Below are 23437 nucleotides of genomic sequence, written 5' to 3' on the forward strand. Positions count from 1 at the left end.
AGAAATAATAGACGGCCTGAACTCAGTTTTAAAAAGTCGTGTTAAAATTTTCCATGGGTCACAGAAGCGTCACATTTATTAACGTGTTTGACAAACTTTCACACAAGTGGTCACTGGTCAGAAATTCACCCACGACCTCTATTCCACGTCTCACGCAGAAAGAAATGATGTATTTCTACATTGACTTGGTTGACTCCGAAATTATTTAATAAACTCGGATGCAATGCAACAGCAAAACAAAATGAGTGGTTTTCTCAAAATAACCATCCTAGTAATACTCTCATTAGCACTGACTTGTTCAGAAGCTCAACAACGAAGACCATCAAACATCACACAAGGCTCTTTTCTTACGCCTACTCAAACCTCATGGCTGTCGAGCTCCGGTATGTACGCCTTCGGGTTCTACCAACAAGGCAACGGCTTCGCCGTCGGAATATTCCTCGCCGGAATCCCCGAAAAGACCGTCGTCTGGACGTTCAACAGGGACAACCCTCCGGTCCCCGCAAACGCGACACTGCAATTCAATTCCGAAGGAGGACTCGTCCTCAAAACGGAGCAAAGCCAAGAATTCATTGGAGACCAAGCCCAACCCGCTTCATCGGCCTCGATGCTCGACTCTGGTAACTTCGTGATGTACAACTCCAGCGGACGTGTGATATGGCAGAGCTTCGACTACCCGACCGACACCCTCTTGCCCGGCCAGAGCCTCACGCAGAACAACGAGCTTGTTTCCAGCGCATCGCCGGACGATCACTCTTCCGGAATCTTCCGGCTGAAGATGCAAGAAGACGGGAACCTCGTTCAGTACCCGGTTAAAACTCCAGACACCGGGCCTTATGCTTACTGGGCGTCGGGGACGCCTGGGAGTGGACCGAATGTGACCCTGGTTTTCGACGACAAAGCGAAGCTGTTCTTGGTGAACTCTAGCGGAGTCACGATTCACAACGTCACCGCTGCGGAGTATTCCGGTACATCCATTCTCGTGAGGTTCGACGCGGACGGGATATTACGCGTGCACTTGTACAAGAACAAGCGTTGGTCAGTCGAGTGGTCTTCCACGGACGATAAGTGTGCTCCCAAGGGGTTGTGCGGGTTGAACGGGTTTTGCGTGATGAATGATCAGGAGGCGGATTGCAGGTGTGTTAGTGGGTTCGATTTTGTCCAGAAAGGGAATTGGACCGCCGGTTGCGAGAGGAATTCCGTGGCGTATAGCTGCGGGAGCGATTCAGTAAGGATGGACGAGCTAGCCAACACGATTTGGGTTGGAAATGACTACTCGTCCGTTGCAGTTTCCGACAAGGACGGTTGCATCAAGGCTTGCTTGGAAGATTGCAACTGCGAAGCTGCGTTTTACAAAGAAGGGAGTTGTCAGAAACAAAGGCTCCCTCAGCGACTCGAATATGGCTCTCATCAAGGTAGTATACACTCCTTTACCTCCCCGATCCGGCAGAAAGATCCAAATGGGCATCTCGATCACCATCGTCTTTCTCGTTTCCTTGAGCTTCGTCATGATGGCCGTTTCAGTGACAGTGTTCTACTGCAAAAACAAGACGCGATCCCACACGAGGCCAGAACGTCCACGCCGCAACGTGGAATTCCTCGGAGAAGAGTGTAGTTGCAGAACCTGAAAAGAAGAATATATATATATATATATATATATATATATATATATATATATATATATATACACACGTATGTAGTAATATATATAGAACAACAGAGAGTTTGTTTTGGTGCTGTCAAAATGTGCAGTTTTTCTGATATTTCATTGCTCAATTTATAAAAGGGAAAAAACAAGCGTTGAGGGAAAAAAAAAAAGAAAAACATGGGTTAGTGGCCTACATTCTCGGTCACGATCCTAAACACTTGGTCAAGCAACGTTCACAAGTTGAACGTGTTATTTGCTGAAAATAAAAATAACTGAAATTAATAAGGCTACGTGTACGAGATTAAAGCTAATTAATCACCCCCTTAAGCTCGCTACACGCCATTAATTTGTTTGACGCCGAGATTTTGACGCATCTCGATGAACTTGTTCCGAGCTAATGCCTTTGTCAGAATGTCTGCTAGTTGGCAATCAGTACCAACGTGGTCAACCTCCATCCTTCCGCCCTCGATGCACTCCCGAATGTAATGGAATTTGGTGTCGATGTGCTTGCTCCTCTCATGATGCACCGGGTTTTTGCAAAGAGCAATGGCCGACTTGTTATCCACCAAAAGTTTGAACTTCAGTTCCTCGCGCCCGACTAGCTCGCCGATGAGACGGCCGAGCCAAACGCCTTGACACGCCGCGGTCGCCGCTGCGACGTAATCTGCCTCGCAGGAAGACTGAGCCACGATCTTCTGCTTCTACGAGGTCCATGACACGATGCTGCTCCCGACGAAGAAAGCTATCCCGGAAGTGCTCTTTCGGTCGTCGACATCGCCGGCGAGGTCACTGTCGCTGTAGCCGATCAAAGCAGCTTCTCCTCCTCCCGACTTGTAACAACACCCATAGCTCAGCGTACCTTGTATGTACCTGAGTATTTGCTTGATCGCAGCCCAATGTTGCGTACTTGGCGCCTCCATGTATCGGCTGGCAATGCCCACCGCGTGAGCAATATCTGGCCGTGTGTTGACCAGGTAGCGGAGGCTGCCGATTACGCTCCGGTACTTTGTTGTGTCCACAGCCGCGCTCCCGTCATGTTTACTTAAACGAAGTCGATTCTCCATCGGCGTGTGACATGGGTTGCAGCCACCCATGCTAGCATGCTCCAAGATCTTTGCCGCGTACGCTCCCTGGCACACCGTGATTTCTCCATCTCCTTGACACACCTCGATCCCCAAGTAATAACTAAGGAGACCGAGGTCGCTCATCTTGAACATTTGCTGCATCTGTGCTTTGAACTTGAAGATGTCTTGAACACTTGTGCCCGTAATGATTAAATCGTCCACATAAACACCCACAAGCAAAAAAGAATGAGAATCACCTCTCCGATAGATGGCGTGCTCGAGCGGACATCTTGTGAAACCGAGAGATGCAAGGGAGGCGTCCAACTTTGAGTTCCACGCACGCGGCGCTTGTCGGAGCCCGTACAATGCCTTGCGTAGCCTGAGAACCTTGCGATCGTTGTCGGTGTCGATGAAGCCCGGTGGTTGTTGAACGTAGACCTCCTCCGCGAGATCGCCGTTCAAGAACGCTGACTTCACGTCCATGTGGTGCACCTGCCACTTGCCGTGCGCCACGAGAGCGAGTAGCAAGCGCACCGTCTCCATCCTCGCCACTGGAGCGAAAACTTCCTCGAAGTCCACCCCTTGACGCTACGCGTACCCTTTGGCAACGAGTCTCGCCTTGTGCTTCACGATGTTTCCGGCGGGGTCCTTTTTTACTTTGAACACCCACTTGAGCCCGATGGCGCGGTGGCCTGTTGGAAGTGACGCGAGCTCCCATGTCTTGTTGTCTACGATAGACTTCACCTCGTCCTCCATGGCATTCCTCCAAGATGGGTCGGCAAGCGCGTCTCCCACACTCGTCGGCTCTTCAGCGGCTAAGTAACAAAGGCCGCTCTCTTCGACGCCGACAACTTCATTGGTGGTGTTGTACAAGTCACTGACAAGATGGTAGTGTCGAGGCCCGGAATCGGTGTCGCGGGCATCGTCGTGCGTTGGTGGCGTGACCCACTGAGTCTGCATCGGCATAGGTGTAGGTGTTCGCGGTTCGGCTTTCGGAGTTGAGGTCTCGAGAGATGGAGTGGACGGTGGAGAAGTTGCCGCCTTGCTGGTCTCCGTGGTGTAGATCACGGTGAACGTGGTAGGGGCTGATCTTGTCTCTTCTTCGCCCGATGTCTCCCAGCTCCAAACACGACGTTCCTCGAAGGTGACGTCCCTTGTCACGTACAACCGCTTCCTTACCGGATCGTACACTCGGTAAGCCTTCGCGCCATCCTCGTAGCCCACGAACACCCCCGGCGTCGAGCGATCTGCAAGCTTGTGTATGCCCGGCCCGAGGTTCTTGACGTGTGCAACGCATCCGAAAGTTCGCAGATGGTGCACGCTTGGCTTCTTCTTGTGCCACGCCTCGTAAGGTGTCATGCCTTCCACGCTCCTCGTTGGGGCGCGGTTGAGGAGGTATGCCGCAGTCTTCACCGCCTCTCCCCAGAACATCCCTGGCACAGTCATCGACTTCATAAGACAGCGCGCCATCTCGACCACCGTCTGGTTGCGTCTCTCCACCACGCCGTTTTGTTGCGGTGAGTAAGGCGCCGTGATGTTGTGCTTCATGCCATGCTCCTCGCAGAACTCCATGAATTCGCCGGAATTGAACTCGCCACCGCGGTCGGAACGGAACGCGAGCAACTTGCACTCGCTCTCGGCCTCGGCTGCCACTTTGATCTTCTTGAAGTAGCGGAATGCCTCGTCCTTTGTCCTGAGCATCTCGAGCCACATATATCGACTAAAGTCATCGACTATGAGAAGGAAGTACCTCTTGCCACTTGCGGTTGTCGGTGTGATCGGGCCGCATAGATCGATGTGCACCAACTCTAGCGGACGTTGAGCTCGAAATGTCATGGCTTGCGGAAACGAAGTTCGGTGTTGCTTCCCGAGTGCACACCCATCACAGAATTCCTCCACGTGCTCGATGTTGGGAATGCCTCGTGCCATCTCCTTGTTTGCAAGGTTTCGTAGAGCGCGAAAGTGTAGATGTCCGAAACGGGCGTGCCACAACCCAGCAACATCATCCTTTTATGTCAGCAAACTCACCGGCATCGCAAGGCTCAAATTCAAAGTGTAGAGCCGGTTGCGAGTGCGTGAGACCCGAGCGAGCACCTTGCGTGCACGGTCAAAGATGCAGAGCACTCCACCTTCGATGATTACCTTGCAGCCATTCTCGTCAAGCTGCCCGAGCGAGATGATGTTGCTCCGCAGACTTGGGATGTAGTACACATCGGAGAGGATGCGGTGATCGCCGGTGAGGCACTGGAACATGATTGTTCCCCTGCCGCGTATGGTCACCACCGAGTTGTCTCCAAAATGCACCTTTCCATGTACGGTCTTGTCGTGGACCGTGAACGCTTTCTCGTCGCCGGTCATGTGACTACTCGCACCGGTGTCGAGATACCACACGCCATCGGCCGCATTCACGGGCACCACCTTCTCCTCGTTCAAGTACACCGCCTCGGACTCGTCGTCGGCAGCCTTTGTGAGCGTACAAATCTGCGTCATGAGGAGAGCTGGTTCCTCGTCTTCTCCCGACTCAGCGCGCGCGAGGTTGGCTTGCTGTTGCTGCTCTCGATCGCGCTTCGCCTTGCGACACTCCTTAGCCCAATGTCCGGCTTTGCCGCAATAGCGACAATTGCCCTTCTTGCGTTCGCCGTTGCCGCCGCCGCTGCTCGATGAAGACTTTGCCTTGTCCCAGCCGGACGACCTTGTTTTTGCCGAAGCCTTGCCCTTCTTGTCGCTGCCTCCGGAGGAGCCTTGCCCACTCTCGCGTTGTCGCTGTCGGGCTTGCCATTCTTCCTCCGTGAGGAGTAGGCGGCTGCTGGAAGGCGGGGGGTCGTTGAGTTCGCCGCGCTCCTCCACGACTAGGAGCCGACCCGTGAGCTCTTCGATGGATAAAGTCTTGAGATCCACAAGTGACTTGATCGCCATGGCCATCTGTTTGTATGCACGTGGCACGCTCCGAAGGAATTTGAGTACTGCCTTGTGCTCGGTCACCGGATCGCCCAACACCTCGAGGTCGTTGACAATTGCCGTGAGCCAAATGCCGAAAGACTCCACCCCCTCTCCATCCTTGAATGCGAGGTACTCGAACTCCGTCCAACGTGTTTGCGCCTTGGCCTCCCGGACACGCTCGACACCGACCCGCATGATTTTGAGCGTGTCCCAAGCTTCCTTCGCCGTGTCTTTAGCGCCGAGGGTTCGGATCAGCTCTGGCGGTACTGCCCGGAGCAGCACCGACATGGCTCGCCGGTCTTCAAGGAGATCACCGGGGCCATCTTCGACGACATCCCACAAGCCTTGCGCTTGTAGTTGCACCTTCATGAGGATCGCCCAGTCCGCGTAGTTGGTCCGCGTGAGGGCCGGAAAGTGCGCTGCACCGTCGCTCTCCCTGACGACTCGCTCCACGACGCGCAATTCGCCGCTGCCACCGCTGCTCAGCCGTGCCTTCGGCGGAGATGAAATCGCCGCCTTGTTGTTGCTGCCTTCCTCTCCTTGTCCTGCCATTGCCGAAACAGATCGAACACCAAACAGCTACAGAGTCTTGGATCGAACACCAAATGCTCTGATACCACTTGTAGTTGCAGAACCTGAAAAGAAGAATATATATATATATATATATATATATATATATATATATATATATATATATATATATATATATATATATATAGAACAACAAAGAGTTTGTTTTTGTGCTGTCAAAATGTGCAGCTTTTCTGATATTTCATTGCTCAATTTATAAAAGGGAAAAAACAAGCGTTGAGGGAAAAAAAAGAAAAACATGGGTTAGTGGCCTACATTCTCGGTCACGATCCTAAACACCTGGTCAAGCAACGTTCACAAGTTGAACGTGTTATTTGCTGAAAATAAAAATAACTGAAATTAATAAGGCTACGTGTACGAGATTAAAGCTAACAAAGAGGTCGTTCTCAAGTCTTTTACTTTCAGAGAGCTAAAGAGAATTACGGGTGAATTCAAGGAAGAAATCGGTAGAGGGTCATTCGGGACGGTGTATAGAGGGAAGATCACGATTGGGGTCAATGAGAGGGAAGTCGCGGTGAAGAAGCTAGAGAAAGTGTTGGAAGAAGGCGATAGGGAATTCCACAACGAGGTCAGAGCCATAGCGAGAAGCCATCACAAGAATCTAGTGCAATTGCTTGGCTATTGCCGCGAAGGATCAAACAGGCTCTTGGTATACGAGTACATTGTCAACGGGTCGCTCGCAGACGTTCTCTTCAAGCAACAAAGCCGTCCAAGCTGGAGCGAGAGGCTCGGAATGGCTCGTGGCATCGCAAGAGGGATTCTATACCTCCACGAGGAGTGCGAGTCACAGATCATCCACTGCAACATAAAGCCTCAGAACATTTTGATCGACCACAAAGGTGTAGCAAAGATATCGGATTTTGGGTTGACCAAGTTTTTGATGCAAGATCAGAGTAAGACCGACACGGGGATTAGAGGGACCAGAGGGTACGTGGCGCCCGAGTGGCACAAAAGACAACCCGTCACAGTCAAAGCCGATGTCTACAGCTACGGGATTGTTTTGCTCGAGATCATATGTTGCCGAAAAAGCGTGGTTTCGGATATTCCGGTGGAGGAGGCGATCTTGGAAGATTGGGTTTACAGTTGCTATCAGAGCGGAGCGCTGAGGAAGTTGGTGGGCGTTGAAGAGGTCGACATGGATGAACTCGAGAAGATGATCAAAGTCGCTCTTTGGTGCACTCAAGAAGATCCGTCTCTGCGTCCAATGATCAAGAACATTTTGTTGATGATGGAAGGAATAACACACACACCAAACCCTCCAGCGTCAAATTCATTCTCTCTTACCAACACATGATTTTTTTAAAATTTGATCATATGATGTAATAAAACCAAAGCCAAGGGATGTGAAGATCTTCACCATTCTTTGATTTTGTCAATAGTGAGATTGATGAAATATTAAATGATGGTATGTGAAAAACATTTGTAAATTTCAACGAGGAAGAATGTCATTTAGTGCCTATATGGAAAACGCTGGCTCGTGAACCATCTGGTAATTAAACATATATTCTTTTTCTTACAGCCTAGTAAGAAGAAATAAAAATGACAATGATGTACATATATGATTTGATGGTTCGTTAGCCGGTGATTGCGAGGAAAGCTCTAACAATCTTATTTTCGGTGAGCTCTTTTTCATTTATGTTATAATAAATGCAACAAATAATTGGTTGCGTAACCGTCTTAAACACTAGCAATTTTTTTTAGTCAATCTTTTGTTAATTTCCTGTAAATAGCCATATTGCTTACGTGACAGCTTATTAATTAAGGATGACTGATAATGGTGCATCAAATTTTGTTAAATTAATGCGACCAATAATTGTAAAAACAAATAACTACAAAAACAAATTTATCTCCAAACAAATATTTTGAGTCTTTTTCGTATAAGTCTAAGATCATTTTATTTATGGTTATGGTTGTCGACGGGCTTGTTTGGAGGATTGCAATTGTGAGGCTGCTTTTTACGAAGATGGGAAATGTACGAAGCAGAGGTTTCCTTTGACATACGGCCGGCGATTGTACGGAGTCTCAAATACTGCTCTCATCAAGGTCTATAATACTCCACTTGCACCAAAAGCGGGAGCGATTTCTTCTCCTAGTAAGATCCGAATGGACTTCCTAATCATCAACATCTTTCTTATTTCCTCAGGCTTAGCCATGATGATCGTTTCAGTGATTGTGGTCTTGTAAAAAAAAAAGATAAGGGTCGTTCGTCTGAACCGTGATGCGGAACTTCTCGGGGAAGAGGTCACTCTAAAGTCATTTACATTCAAAGAGATGGAGAGGATTACTAATGAATTCAAAGAAGAGATCGGGAAAGGGTCGTTTGGGACAGTGTACAAAGGGGAGATTAGTAGTGGGGTTGGTGTTAGGGAAGTGGCGGTTAAGAGGCTCGAGAAAGTGCTGGAGGAAGGGGAACAAGAGTTCCGAAACGAGATGAGGGCGATCGGACGGACTAACCACAAGAACTTGGTGCGACTCATTGGATACTGCCACGATGGCCCCAATAGGCTTCTAGTGTACGAGTACATGAGGAATGGATCGTTGGAAAAGATGCTCTTTGTAAGGCCTAATAACCAACCAAATTGGCACGAGAGGGTTGAGATTGCGAGCGGGATTGGTAGAGGGATCATGTACCTTCACGAGGAGTGCAAGACTCAAATAATCCATTGTGACATCAAGCCTCAGAACATCCTGATTGATGAGCACGGGTGTGCTAAGATTTCAGATTTTGGGCTAGCGAAGCTTTTGCAGGCTGACCAGACGAAGACATACACGGGGATTCGAGGGACAAGAGGTTATGTGGCTCCGGAGTGGCACCAGAAGCAACCTATCACCGTGAAAGCAGATGTTTACAGCTTCGGGATTGTTCTTTTGGAGATTATATGCTGTAGGAGGAATGTGGATTGGGAGCTTCCAGAAGAGGAACAAGTGCTTGAAGAGTGGGCTTATGGTTGTTTCGAGATGGGAGAGGTGGTGAGATTAGTTACGGCTGAAGATATGTTTGAAAAAAGGGAACTAGAGAAGATGATCAAAATTGCGTTGTGGTGCGTTCAAGATGAGCCTTCTCTAAGGCCGTCCATGAAGAAGGTTCTCCTTATGCTTGAAGGCACTGTCGACATACCTATCCCACCATCTCCTCAATTTTTCTCTTAGAGTTTTGTTTTGTTGACGTGATATATATGTTTTAACTTAAAAATTTTGGTTTTGAATAACAATAATTGGCATGTTTGTATTAGATATACAAGGAATTGTCAAATGTGGATTTTACAATTTTTGTTCTTTGTAATAATAATGTTAAGTGTTGACAATTTATATAAGGAAAAAATATAATTGAACTCACGAGTCACTTCCTTAGAGCGGTAGAGCCGCCGATTGGGAACCACGCCGTCCTCTCCAAACACTTGGATGACGCGCTGGCCACGCCCTTCAAGACCTTAGACCTCAAGCACCGCTCCACAACAAAGAAGTTGTTGCCCTCCGAATCAGCCAAGATAGCCGCCATGATCTTCACTCGAGTCCTCCTCCACGTTTAGAGGAATCTTCTCTGGGCTCCCAAATAGCTGACCGTTCTCGGGAAGATCTCTCTCATGATGACTAGGCTTTCTGAAGCAAGTGAGAGAAATCTGCCTCAGGGGGTCAATGTTCGGGAGAGAAAATTGTTGCTTCATTATGTGCACAAAAACATAGACCTTGAGCCTTTCTTTACAGGCATAAAAGAAGCGTAAAGTAGGAATCCGACTCTGATGTGAATTCGTCGGAGAGATTCATCGGAGTTCAATTTGAGCGGACCGTCTATCGGAAGGTTTGGATATAGACGAAGCTTTCGTGCTCGAAACCTTCGAATTAGGATGGATCGAATGATGCCACGATGGGTTGCGGAATTCCCGTCGATAAATCGGACGAACGCCACAAGAATTTTGAGCACAAATTCTTGATAAGTTCTAGACCAAGAGAATCCTCACTAAACACACAAACACACTTTTTTTCATATATCTTCCAAGATGCCCATACTAGAGCTTACACACACATATATATATAGTCTAGATAATAACCTCTAGACACAAACCTTACATATTCTAATTCAATGGTTATAAAACCAAATGAATGAAAAAAACATAACCACAAAAATAAATAACCATAACCTCTAAGAAAATAAAGACCACCAAGTAATGAAAATTAAAAGCTAGAGGTTACAAACAAGTAAAAAAAAAACATCCAAATTTGTTGATGAGTGCATTGACCTTTCTTCACATTGATGCTTGAGATGTCCTCATCATTCCCTCCGGATTGAGAAGGATTTTCCCTCAAATCAAATTTTCTTTTCCTTTATTTTTTTTATTACCTCACTTTCTTGGCACATTTGTTGTTGGTCTTTGAAAATTTCTTTTGGAGAAAGTGGTGACAAAGTGATGTCGCGGTGGTTGTGGCGGAAAGTGTACTTGTTGGTGAAGCCGTTGTGAGATACCTTCCGATCGAATTGCCATGGCAGTCCGAGTAGTAAATGTCCGGCCTTCATTGGAACCACTCGCAAAGAACCTTGTCTTCATATATTCCGATTTTAAATGGAACGAAAACTTGTTGAACAACTTTCACACCTCCATTATCGTTGAGCCAATGGAGCTTGTATGGTCGTGGGTGGTTGGTCATCGATAAATCAAGCTTGTCAACCAAGGTAGTACTAGCCACGTTGGTACAACTACCACCATCAATGATCAAACTACGTACCTTGTCCTTGATGAAGCACCGTGTTTGGAAGATTGTTTTTCGTTGAGCGTCGTCATCTTCCTTAGCGAGCACAAGTGTGAAACTTTTTAGGATGTCATTGGCCAGATCTTCTTCATTCTCTTCTTGTTCTTCCGTCGACTCTTCATCGGTGGCGTACTCTCCATTTTCCGTCAAGATCATGGTGCGCTTGTTTGGACATTGGCTAGCGATGTGCCCTCGACCTTGGCATTTGAAGCACCTTATGTCACTATTTCTTGACATGTTGATGCCGGTCTTGTCTTGAACATCATGAGTGAGTGGCGTGGGCGATGGTGGAACCACTATTTTGGAGGAGCTTGATCCTTTATCTTCTCGTGTTGGTAGGGCGTCTTCCAAGAAGTATTTTCGGCGGTCTTGAAGGATCGATTGCTTCTTCCTCTTAATTGTTTCTCTATGATATTTGCCATGTGGACCATTTCTTCAAGCTCTACGTAGTGGTGGAGCTCTACTTCGTTGGCGATGTCGATATTGAGCCCAGCTAGCAATCGAGCCATTGTTTGTTCTCGGTCCACCTCGATGTCGGCGCGGCTCATCAACATTTCCATCTCTTGGTAGTATTCTTCCACACTTCGGCTTCCTTGGTTGAGTCGTTGAAGTTTGGTATAAATTCCTCGGTGGTAATGGCTTGGCACAAATCTTTTTCTCATGATTGACTTCATTTGCTCCCATGTGTCGATGGCGGGTTCGCGATTTTTTTTTCTATTTAATACCATTTGATCCCACCAAACCAAAGCATAGTCATAAAATTCAAGGGACGCGAGTTTGACTTTGCTTGCCTCGGAACAACGTCGACGCCAAAAATCATATCGACTTTTCTCTCCCAATTAAGATAGGCTTCGGGATCATTTTTCCCATAGAAGGGAGGAACCTTCATTCGGACGTTGGCTAGATCATCTCGATTGTGATTTCGATATCGGCCGTAACTTCTTTCCGACCCCCGTTCATCGTCTTGGACGTCATTTTGGTGTGGCGATTGTATTCGCCGATGTCTTCGACGTTGATAGTCTTGTCGATGGAGTCGGTTTTCGCCTTGGTCATCGCTCTTGGACTCGTCGGGATATTGACGGAGTGCATACCTTGGTTGTCTTCTCACGGCCGGTGGGTTAGGACTTCGTGGTGGTGGAAGTTGCGGTGGTGGAACTTGTGGTGGTGCGGGAGGTCGTAGTATGGCTTCTTCGAGGATGGTGAATCTCCTATTCATATCTTCAATCAAACCTTGGAGCAACTCAAAATTCCTCGGCATGTCGTTGTTGTTTCCATCGTAAGACATTTTTTTTGTTCTTCTTTTGTTTTTTTTTTTTTTTTTTTTTTTTTTTTTTTTTTCTCTTTTTTTTTGTTTTTTTTTTTTGGTTCTTTTTTTTCTATTCTTTGTTTTTTTCGTTTTTTTTAAGTTGCAAATGCAGATACAAAAATAGGAGGAGAAAGAAGAAAAAAAATAAATAAATAATGGACACCTTCGATAGAAATTGGCTCTGATACCACTTGACGTGAATTCGTCGGAGTTCAATTTGAGCGGACCGTCTATCGGAAGGTTTGGATATAGACGAGGCTTTCGTGCTCGAAACCTTCGAATTAGGATGGATCGAATGATGCCACGATTGGTTGCGGAATTCCCGTCGATAAATCGGACGAACGCCACAAGAATTTTGATCACAAATTCTTGATAAGTTCTAGACTAAGAGAATCTTCACTAAACACACAAACACACTTTTTTTCGTATATCTTCCAAGATGCTCATACTAGAGCTTTACACAAACACACACACACATATATATATATATATATATATATATATAGTCTAGATAATAACCTCTAGACACAAACCTTACATATTCTAATTCAATGGTTATAAAACCAAATGAATGAAAAAAAACATAACCACAAAAATAAATAACCATAACCTCTAAGAAAATAAAAACCACCAAGTAATGAAAATTAAATGCTAGAGGTTACAAACAAGTAAAAAAAACATCTAAATTTGTTGTTGAGTGCATGGCCTTTCTTCACATTGATGCTTGAGATGTCCTCATCAGACTCCTACTTAGAAAATGTAACAAAAAGAATGAACGAGTCACATTAGGCCTCGTGCAGGTACAACCACGCATGCGTGTGAGGTTCGCGTAGCGACGGCCCTGCATGAGGCGCGCTGTACAAAAAAAAACGTTCGCGATTGCAAAAATCAAGCGAGCCATTTTTTTCCTTGAAACTCTGGCATTATTTTGAAGTTTATTGCCTGGGACCCTCGAACGAAAAACTAGGGGACTAATGTTGTCAGTCGTTTAAAAAACCGAAAAATTAAATTATTCACGCATGGGGACGAATTCCGGATCAACAAGCCCAATGAGCTTGTTCACAAAGAACCCATAATAGGCCAAAATGAGTCAAAAGTCCATTGAAAATGTGCCCAAACCGAGCCTACATGTGGACATGCCGTAGCCGCGCACACAGCAGTTGCGTGCGCCGTGCTAGTCAACAGAGCTTGACCCTCGTGTGCGCCCCAATAAAGCATCTGCGCACAATTCGCATCACAAGGTGCGCGGGTTGCACTACCCTGATGGAACTCCATGCCCACTGATCGCGCGGCGCGGCAGGCACCCTGAAGGGCTCGCACCACACACCCCTTGCCTTTGGTGAGAAGGGCTTTTTCAGCCCTTCTCCTCACCATAAATACCCATCACCTCAGAGAGACTCATGTAACTTTGTCAAAAATAGAATTACTCAATTTCAGAGTCTAAAACGCTACCGAGGACTCTCTGCACATGGTTTTCTTTGATCGAGCACAAATCTCCTAAAATATTCTCTATAAATACATGTGCCACCATCTCAAGCATAGCAATCAGACTAATGATGAACATTAGAGAGCACGCAAGAGGCGCCGCCTCTGTACTCTTCTAGCTTGTTTTTCCTCACTCTCATGTCTCTACAACATACGAAGAACGTTCTTGAGCTAGGAAAGCGAGACTCGTGACTTTCGAGTTCTACATAGTTGTTCCATTTTTATAGCGACAACAATAAATATATATATGACGCCAAAGAATACAACACTCGCTTGATGGAGGATTCAGAACTTTGATGGTTGTGGAGTGCTTGTTGATCGTGGTGCATTGGCAGAGGTAAAACACTGCTAGGGTTAGCCTTGGCCCCCGCTATATTTTCACGAAGTCGTTATAAATGTTTTTTATAACATAAATACTAAGTCGTAGTTGTCTATTTTAAGTGTGGGTGTGGGTGTCGTTTTCTCGTAACAAAAGAGGATGTAATAACAACTATATCCTTATAATCAGTTTTGCTTCTCTAAAACAATGAATTTAGCTTTGATTGTTGAGTGCCACTCATTTATGTTAGGGTTAATAGCGACAAAAATATCTATTATTTTATTTTATATTTGATACGCTAAGTACTACTTTTTTTTTACGATTACCGATAATTACGTTTTTAGAACCACCATTAATAAATATGTTAAAGAACACGTGAATAATAAACTTAAAAGAATTATTATGTAAGTGTATAAACCCAAAAAAATTAGGTATTTATACCGCAATTCCTTTAATAATCATGATAAATGTGATTTTTATCATTGAAAACAATGTAATGTTACAAATTGAGCTCGTGATCATTTTGTTAATAGCGATTGTTAGGTTTTTGTCTATACGCTGAAGATTGATATAATTAATAAACTATTAATGATTATTTTAATTAAAAATTCTATAGTTTGTGGAATTCTTCATGCATATGTTAGTGTCGATAAAAGCAACATAAATTTAAGAAGGAAAGGTATGTGATTGAAATCAATAGTTATGATTCACTATAACTCAATGCTAATAATCTTGAATTTCAAAATAAAACGAAAAACTCATCAGAGCCAACAAAATAACTGAAGGCCTTTCACAGAATTCGTTTACTTTTAAATCGCGTTTTTAACTTAAATTTTGGATGATTAATTGGTTGCAAGATTTATTTGATTATATATATATATATATATATATATATATATATATATATATATATATATATATATATATATATTGAGAAATGGGTTCAACATCAAACCGAGAATCTAAAATATTCATTATTATTATTATTAGAGAAATTGCGGTATAAATATTCAATGTTTTTTAAATATACACTTATATACTCATTTATTTATATCTTGCTTCCATGTGTCCTTTAACGACAATAATGCTAACGGTGGTCCTAACTTTTCGATATTTCCTAATGTTCGATACTTTTACCTTACAAAAATTATATATTTAAATATATCAAATGAAAAAGGGTGCTCTAGCTATATAGACACTATGAAACATATACTATGTTATATAGCATCGATACATTTTAGTTAATTAGTGATCCAAACACTTAATAAAATAACAAAGACGTTTTTTTTCCTAAGTCATATTCTAGCCAAATTTTTCACGGAAATTTTATTTTCCAATTTTAAATTACGTAATGAGGACCAGTTAATATCATTTGCGATAATCCGAGAAATAAATCAAAGAAGTATTATTAATTATATCAATTTAGCATTTAATTAAAAATACAAATAATAAAGTTAATTTTATATATTAAAAACGCTGAATAAGGGTTTAGGTTGGATGGCAAGTCTGTGTTTGATTACAATACTCTTAATATTCATAAATTAATTACCTTATTAACCTATTATTTATTGTTAATAAATATATGTGGTGATATAGGAAGAAATAGTACAAAGAAGATGCTACTCCAGTAAAGAAAACTAATTATATTCATAAAACTTATGTACAAAATTTACATTAATAGTTGTAAATTGTAGTTAATACTTGTAAATAGTAGTTAATATGCACAAAATATTAATCATCAAATCGTCCATAATGTTTAGAATAAATTTCACTATTGCCCCCTTAACTATGACGTCGGTAACAATTTACCCCTGGTATTCTGATTTGTGGCAACTGTTTACCTTGAACTTATGTTTTTTATCAGAAGTAATCCTTCCGTTATTTTTTGCACAGATCTGTTAGGAACCTCGATGACGTGGACAGTATTCAGAAGGAAATTATATTATTACCCCTGGACATAAACTGAAGAAAAAAATAGGGCTCATATATATCCCCAAATCTCACGACCAAAATTAGGTTTCCTATTCCCAAATTCGATTGAAAAAATTCTATCCCCAAATCTCACGAACAAGGATCGAACCCCGGCTCAATTCTCACGAAAAAGGATCGAACCCATATTCTTCAACCTCAAGCTCTGCAAAAACCACCATGGAAGGCTGTAGCTCTAGTATTTCCTCGAAGAGAAGACTGTCCAGCTGAAATGAAGAAGCACTATCGAGAACTCAAAATCGAGGTAAGCCTATATGTAATTGTGGGCCTGTTAGCTATGAGAAGACTACGCGGACAGAATTAAATCCGGGAAGAAGATTTTTCGGATGCCCTATGTATAAGGTACGTAAATGGTTTCTTTGTTTTAAATTTAGTTGGGAGAAGTTTGGGTTTAGATGAGTTGCTGAAATGATTTTTGGTTTTAGTAAGAATACTATTTTAGTAATTGTTCTGGTTGGTTTGAAATTTATTTGTGCGAAGGTTTGGTTTTAGACGACTTGAAGAAGTCAAATTCTGTGATTTATGTTTCTGTGGTTCTAGATGAGTTGAAGAAGGCAAATTTATTTTTGGTGTTATTGATTTTTTTGTAGAAAAACATAAACCCTGGTTGTGGGTTTTTACAGTGGATAGATCCTGAAATATGCTACAAGTCAGTTGAAATTATTCAAGAAGAAGACAACAATATTGGAGGTGATGTATTAGCAAGTGAATTGAAGAAGCTAAGTGAGCAGGTTGGACGTGAAGCAAGAAGTTTGAAGCTTATATTGATTATTAGTGTGATTGTTCTATGTATTGTAGTTATATTGAAGTAATTATTGGAATTGATATAGGGTTAAAAAAAAGTTTAACGCTTCGAGCAAGCGGCGGAATTTTAAAAATTTTATTTAAAACAAGTAAAACGATTTTACTAACCTAGACAAAGAGCAAGTACATATAAATTAAAACTATAAACGAGCAATACATGTTTAATAACTTTTGAGAAGCTTGAACGTTGAGATGCCTTCGGGAGGTTGAAACGTTCGTCTCCCCTCGCAGCACGTCTCTCTTCTTTCCTCGGGAACTCGAGCAACCACGAAAGTTTCTATCACTAAAATCACTCGAGAAAGAAAGGAATTAGTGTGTGGGCACTTTTAAACACGACGACTCGAGAACAAGTCTCAAAGTCGAAGAGCTAAAACACTAGGTCAAATGTGGACCTAGGTGCCAAAACAAAAACCGAAAAATAACGAGAGAGAGAGAGAGAGAGAGAGAGAGAGAGGATCGGCCACACAAGGTCTAGAGAGAGAAGCTCTCAATCTCTAACTTATGTGGAATGAGAAAACAATGAGAATGAGGCCTCTATTTATAGGGGAAGGATTACCTTCAATAAGGTAGTTTTCTCTTTTATAGAATATCACATATTCATGAGTAAACATTTCCTCTTTTACTTGCCTTTGGACGTGCAACATATATTATGCAAGTTCTTGGATTTGTTTCTTCTTTTGTTTTTGCTTCTCTCTTCCCTTATCTTGGCCGAAATTCTTCTTTCCTCATAGAGGAAATTTGTTTCCTCTTTTTTTTTTGGCAAGTATCTTCATACATTATTGCACAAAATAATCTCTCTTTTCTCTATTGGGTTGAACGAAATTAAGGCTCTAGAACATGCTTCTAGATGTTTCTTCATTTGTTCATGACAACATAAGAAAAACCCATTAAGAATTTTCAAATAAAATTCCATGAAATGAAATTAATCCTCAAGGCCCACTTTACTTGAACTTGGCCGTGTGATATAGCTTCATTTGTCATCATATGACAATGTCAAAAAATTTATTGACATTCATTTCATCCTATGTCCAAAAGGACAAAAATACCCGTTAGACAATTTTCGTAAAACTTGTTCATTTCATCCTATTCCTACTCGATATGATTTGTGACAGTGACCTCATGGATCCAAATGAACAAAGCTTGAACTAAAATACTTGGACTCAAAGTTCACAAACACTACAAGAAATACCACATTTAGCGACGAACCTATTAGCGACGACTTAATCGTCGCTAAAAAATCGTCGCTAATCACCCTTTTAGCGACGATATTATTGTCGCTAATTTTTTGGTGCCAAAAATATTAAAGTTTGGAGGCAAAGATAATAGCGACGAATTTCTCGTCGCTAATTCTTTTATGTCGTCGCTAAGTTCGCGGAAGAATAATTAGCGACGATAAATTCGTCGCTAATGATGTAGAATTAATTTCGGATTTTAAAGAGGGAAAAATCCCTCCAATTTAATTTAGACGGAAACATTTAGCGACGATAATATCGTCGCTAAATGTTTTTTTGTCGTCGCTATACAATTAGCGACGACGAAATCGTCGCTAAATGTTTTCGATTTGACGAATTTAAAAGAAAGAAAAATCCCTCACATTAAATTACAACAAAATGATTTAGCGACGATATTTGCATCGCTAAACGTCTATGATTCGTCGCTAAATGCCTGGTTATTTAAGTGCATTTAGCGACGAATATTAATCATTTAGCGACGATTAAATCGTCGCTAAATGTCTTTAAATACTAGATCGCGAATCAGTTTCCCCATTTCGTTTTTCCTTGACCTAAATCGAGTTTTCTCTCAGTTTCGCCTCTCCCGCCGTTCGTCCGTCGTGTGCCGCCGACGCCGTCGACGCTGAAGTCGTCCTCTCCGGTAAGTCTCTCTCTCTCTCTCTCCTCAGTTCTCTCTCTCTCTCTCTCTCCTCAGTTCTCTCTCTCCTTAGCTCTCTCCTTACCTCTCTCTCTCCGATTGCAGCTCCTCCGCCGCGCTCCGCCACTACTCCGCCGCTCCGCCGCCGACGCCGTAGCCGCTTCCCCGCCGACGCCGTCCTTGGCCGCTTCCCCTTCTCTCTGGCCGCGCGCTCTCCCTCTGACCGTGGATCGGTAATTTTTTTTTAAAAACGTTATATATATATATTAGTTAGTTATAGAATTAATATAGTAGTTATATATATTAGTTATTTATATATATATATATATATATATATATAACTTTAGTTATATATTAGTTATAAATTTATTTTAATTAGTTATATTTACATAATTTATATTTTTAGAATTATATATTTGTTATAAATTTTATAAATTATAAATGAATTAATTAGTTATAAATGAATTATATATTTGTTATAAATTTTATAAATATTGAAATTTGTTTTAATTAGTTATATTTACATAATTTATATTTTTAGAATTATATATTTGTTATAAATTTTATAAACTATAAATGAATTACATATTTGTTATAAATTTTATAAATATTGAAATTAGTTTTGTTTACACAAATATTTAAATTAATTATAAATTTTAATATTAGTTATAAATATTTATATTTGGTAAAATTATGTAAACACAATTAGTTAGTTTATATAAATTAAATGGAATTGTATTTAATTGTTGTTAGAAATTATTGTTGGATTTATTGTTAGTTTTAGGATGTTTCTATGCAGGTTTTAAAGTTAAAGGCTTGATGCCGGGTTGTTAAGTTTATAGGGGAGGTTTTGCCGAAATTTCGGTAGGATCGTGAAATTATAAAATAAAATCCGAAACTACTAAATTTTGAAATGTTCAATCTATAGGTAAAATGAGTTATCTAAATAGGAATTGGATAACCGAGGTCCAACGTTTAAGCATTGAGTTTGCGGCTGGCATGACAGAGTTCATGGCAATGGCCCGACAACACGTAAATGTCGAAGGACGAGTTAAGTGTCCATGCAAGAGGTGTAACAACGTGTTGATGCAAAAAATTCCTGATATAGAGAATCATCTCTTTATCAGAGGATTTAAGAGGAATTACACGAGGTGGAACTTTCACGGGGAGGAAGAAGATGACGTAATGCAGTATCAGACGGATTACAGAGGAGGAGGCGGGATGTTTGATGTTGTACACGATATCTTAGATCACAACGACGTAGACGGTGACGATGACAATATTGACCCGAATGCAGAATACCAGAGTGGACAGTTCGATGACCTTTTCAACGACCTGAACACAGAATTATGGCCGGGTTGTACGGAGTATTCGTCACTCTCCTTTGTTGTCACGTTGATGCATTTGAAAGTGATGAACAAGTGGACGAATAAGTCGTTTGATCAGCTACTGAAAGTACTGAAAAAGTCTCATCCGATCGGCAACACGATTCCAGAGTCACACTACAAAGCTAAAGCGAAATTGCGTCGATTTGGTATGGGTTACGAATCGATTCACGTCTGCAAACACGATTGCGCGTTGTTTTGGAAGGACAACGCCAATCTAGACGAGTGTCCAGTTTGTAATGAGAGCCGGTGGCTGAAGAAAGACGGTGGAAAAAAAGTAGCGCATAAAGTGTTGCGCTACTTTCCACTGAAAGATCGACTTAAGCGACTGTACGCGAGTCGGCACACAGCTCTAGAGATGCAGTGGCACGAGAATGAATGCATTAAAGAGGATGGTGTACTACGACATCCTGCAGACGGAGCAACGTGGAAGGAGATCGACCGAAAATATCCCATGTTTGCGGCAGAACCGAGGAACGTCCGGCTTGGACTTCCCGCCGATGGAACATAAGGCACGAGCTTCATTTGTACCAAGAAGGAGATAGACGGATGAAACCGCCGTCGTCATACACTCTGACACCTTCAGAACGGAAGCGGTTTACTGAGTTCTTGAGATCTGTCAGATTTCCCGATGGTTTTGCGGGGAATTTGAAGAAGAATGTTACCGCGGATGGGAGGTTGACGGGTTTGAAGTCTCACGATTGTCACGTGATTATGCAGCGCTTATTGGCTCCTGCTATTCGTCCTTTTCTGGATGGAACCATTCGAGATGCCATTGTTGGAATCGATCTAGGGTTTAAGAAAATAATTAACGCTTCGGGAAGCGGCGGAATTTTAAAAATTTTCTTTTATAAGTAAAAGCAGTTTTTACTAACCTAGACAAAGAGCAAGTACATGTAATTAAAACTAATATGAGCTAAGAAGTTTACTAACCTTTCTTGAAGCTTGAACTTTGAGAAGCTTTTGGAAAGTTTGCAACGCTCGTCTCCCCTCGCAGCACGTCTCTTTTTCTTTCCTCGGCACCTCGAGCAACCACGAAAGTTTCTATCACTAAATCACTCGAAATAAAGGAATTAGTGAGTGGGCACTTTTAAACACTACGACTTAAGAACGAGTCTTGAAGTCGCAGAGCTAAACACTAGGTCGAGTGAGGACCTAGGTGCCAAAACAAGAAAAATCGAAAATAAACTAGAGAGAGAGAGAGAGGATTTTCGGCCAAGTTCTAGAGAGAGAGTCTCTCAATCTCTTAAACTTAGGATGAATGAAATGTGAGGAATGTGGCTCCTATTTATAGGAGAGGTTTTTCCTTCAGTAAGGTAGTTTCCTCTTCTATAGAATATCACATATTCATGAGCAAAAATCCCTTATTTCCCATTCCATTTTGGGCGCCCAAGGCAGCCTCCTAGAGGATTTGTTTCTTTTTTTTTTGTTCCTTGGCTTGCCTTTTTCTCACTTGGCCGATTACCCTAATGCATACACATGCAAATTTGTTTTCTCTTTTTCTTTTGGCAAATATCTTGATACATTTATGCACAAAATATTCTCTCTTTCCTCTTGGGTGGTGGGCGCCTATTCTAATACTAGAAAGGCCTTCTAGAAGCTTTTCCACTTGTTCATTACAACATGAAAAAGGCCCATTAAGAATTTTCAATAAAATTCTTATGAAATGAAATTAATTCACAAGGCCCAATGATCAAGTCATGGCCGAGTAAAACATGTCATTAAATGACCTTGTCAAAAAATTTATTGACATTCATTTCATCCTATGTCTCAAAAGACAAAAATACCCTTTTGACAATTTTCGTTCTTGTTTTGACTTAGCTTCCAGTTTAACTATTCCTATCGATGTGATTCGTGACAGTGACCTCATGGACCCAAATGAACAAAGCTTGAGCTAAACACTTGGACTCAAAAGTTCACAAACCTTTTCCAAGTTTAGCTTAATGCCAACTGACTCCACTAAAGAGCTGACACTGAAAATCTCTCGGTTCAAATGAATTTATTTTCTACTCAAGAATTCACCTAATTATAATGAGCGGATCCACTGAATATTATCTATGCTACCCTTAATGAATGTCATCAGCTAGTCGGGATTTACTAAATTACCATTTTACCCTTCTAGCTGTTATTTCCTCAACTCCTTTGTCGCTTGTGAATAAGTTAGAAACAATGTATTGACGAGGAGCTAACAATTCACATTGTTTCATCCAAAAGAGTCAGGACTCAATTTGGACACTGGTCAGTTCATTTATTCACACTCCAAGGAACAAAGCATGAGGTGACATACATTGCATTTCAGCAATCTTGTACATGAATTCCATATCTATGAGAACTTCACAAAGTTACTCATGACATTCTCACAACTTAGTACTTCACCAATAGGCCCTGTTCGGAATCACATAGTGAGTCCGAACTCTGACTTTCTCAAATGAGAATACTAAGGTGTGAAATGGCATGTCTCATTTCAGGATTAAGGTAAGCATGATGCAATTCATACATAGTGACTTCGAGACATAAGAGGTTAAATGGTTTGTTCTTATCTTGTCTCTAGAAGTGCACTGGTCAATTCAGTACCTTCGGAAGATACCTAGAAGAACCATAGAGTCTCCAACTCTCAATGCCCCATAACCAGACATCATAGATTCTCCTAACAATCATACTGAGGTCAATAGTCCTTTGACCCTTAGATTGCGAATATATCGTTTTAAGCAAACTACGAAGAGTTTGTTCATGCAAATCTACATTTGTCTCTTCGTAAGTTGTTAGGTTTGTTTATGGACTAAAAGACTAAGGATTTATCATAAAGCTTCAGACAAGGAAGATTGAATGAATGTTTCAACTTTTTATTAATGAATAAGCAATTACAAGCAAGAGTCTTCGTAAGACTATATGACATCAAATGTACATAAATAGACACTACTACTCTTCTTGTGGGCACCATTGACAACAGCCATAGTAGAGCACTGCAACTTCTTCAGACTTATTTGCTCTAGAACGCTGGTAATTTCAGACATTGAGAAGGCGCATGAGGATGTGAAGCTTATATTGTGTAAGCTGGAACAAATTTTCCCGCCTGATTTCTTCACAATCATGGTTCATTTGGTAATGCATCTACCAGAGGAGGCAATTAACGGAGGTCCAGTTCATATGCGGTGGATGTATCCATTTGAGAGATACCTTGGAACGCTCAAGAACTTTGTGCGTAATCGAGCTAGACCAGAGGGTTCAATTGCTGAAGCCTATGTTGTAGACGAAGCATTGACATTCTTCTCAAGGTATCTAGAAGGCGTT

The 23437-nt window shown here is 42.2% G+C and overlaps 2 protein-coding genes across 2 annotated transcripts; both read left to right on the forward strand.

Moving 5' to 3' along the window:
* The first annotated feature begins 223 nt into the window (after positions 1 to 223).
* LOC149394202 (G-type lectin S-receptor-like serine/threonine-protein kinase LECRK1) lies at positions 224 to 7677 on the forward strand. The gene is made up of 6 exons (XM_089618283.1): positions 224 to 1415; positions 4277 to 4480; positions 4862 to 5145; positions 5665 to 6005; positions 6216 to 6274; positions 6591 to 7677. Exons 1-6 carry the CDS (start codon positions 224 to 226, stop codon positions 7535 to 7537), a joined length of 3027 nt encoding a protein of 1008 aa, XP_089474409.1. The 3' UTR covers positions 7538 to 7677.
* A 105-nt stretch (positions 7678 to 7782) lies between these two features.
* Positions 7783 to 9393, forward strand: LOC149394203 (G-type lectin S-receptor-like serine/threonine-protein kinase LECRK4). Its single transcript, XM_089618284.1, has 3 exons — positions 7783 to 7812; positions 8176 to 8286; positions 8437 to 9393. The coding sequence occupies exons 1-3, from the start codon at positions 7783 to 7785 to the stop codon at positions 9391 to 9393; spliced, it is 1098 nt and encodes a 365-aa protein (XP_089474410.1).
* Positions 9394 to 23437: the final 14044 nt, after the last annotated feature.

This window comes from Urtica dioica, chromosome 6, assembly GCF_054948205.1.
Source record: "Urtica dioica subsp. dioica isolate 48M chromosome 6, U.dioica_male_clone48M_v1_H2, whole genome shotgun sequence".
Lineage (NCBI taxonomy): Eukaryota > Viridiplantae > Streptophyta > Magnoliopsida > Rosales > Urticaceae > Urtica > Urtica dioica.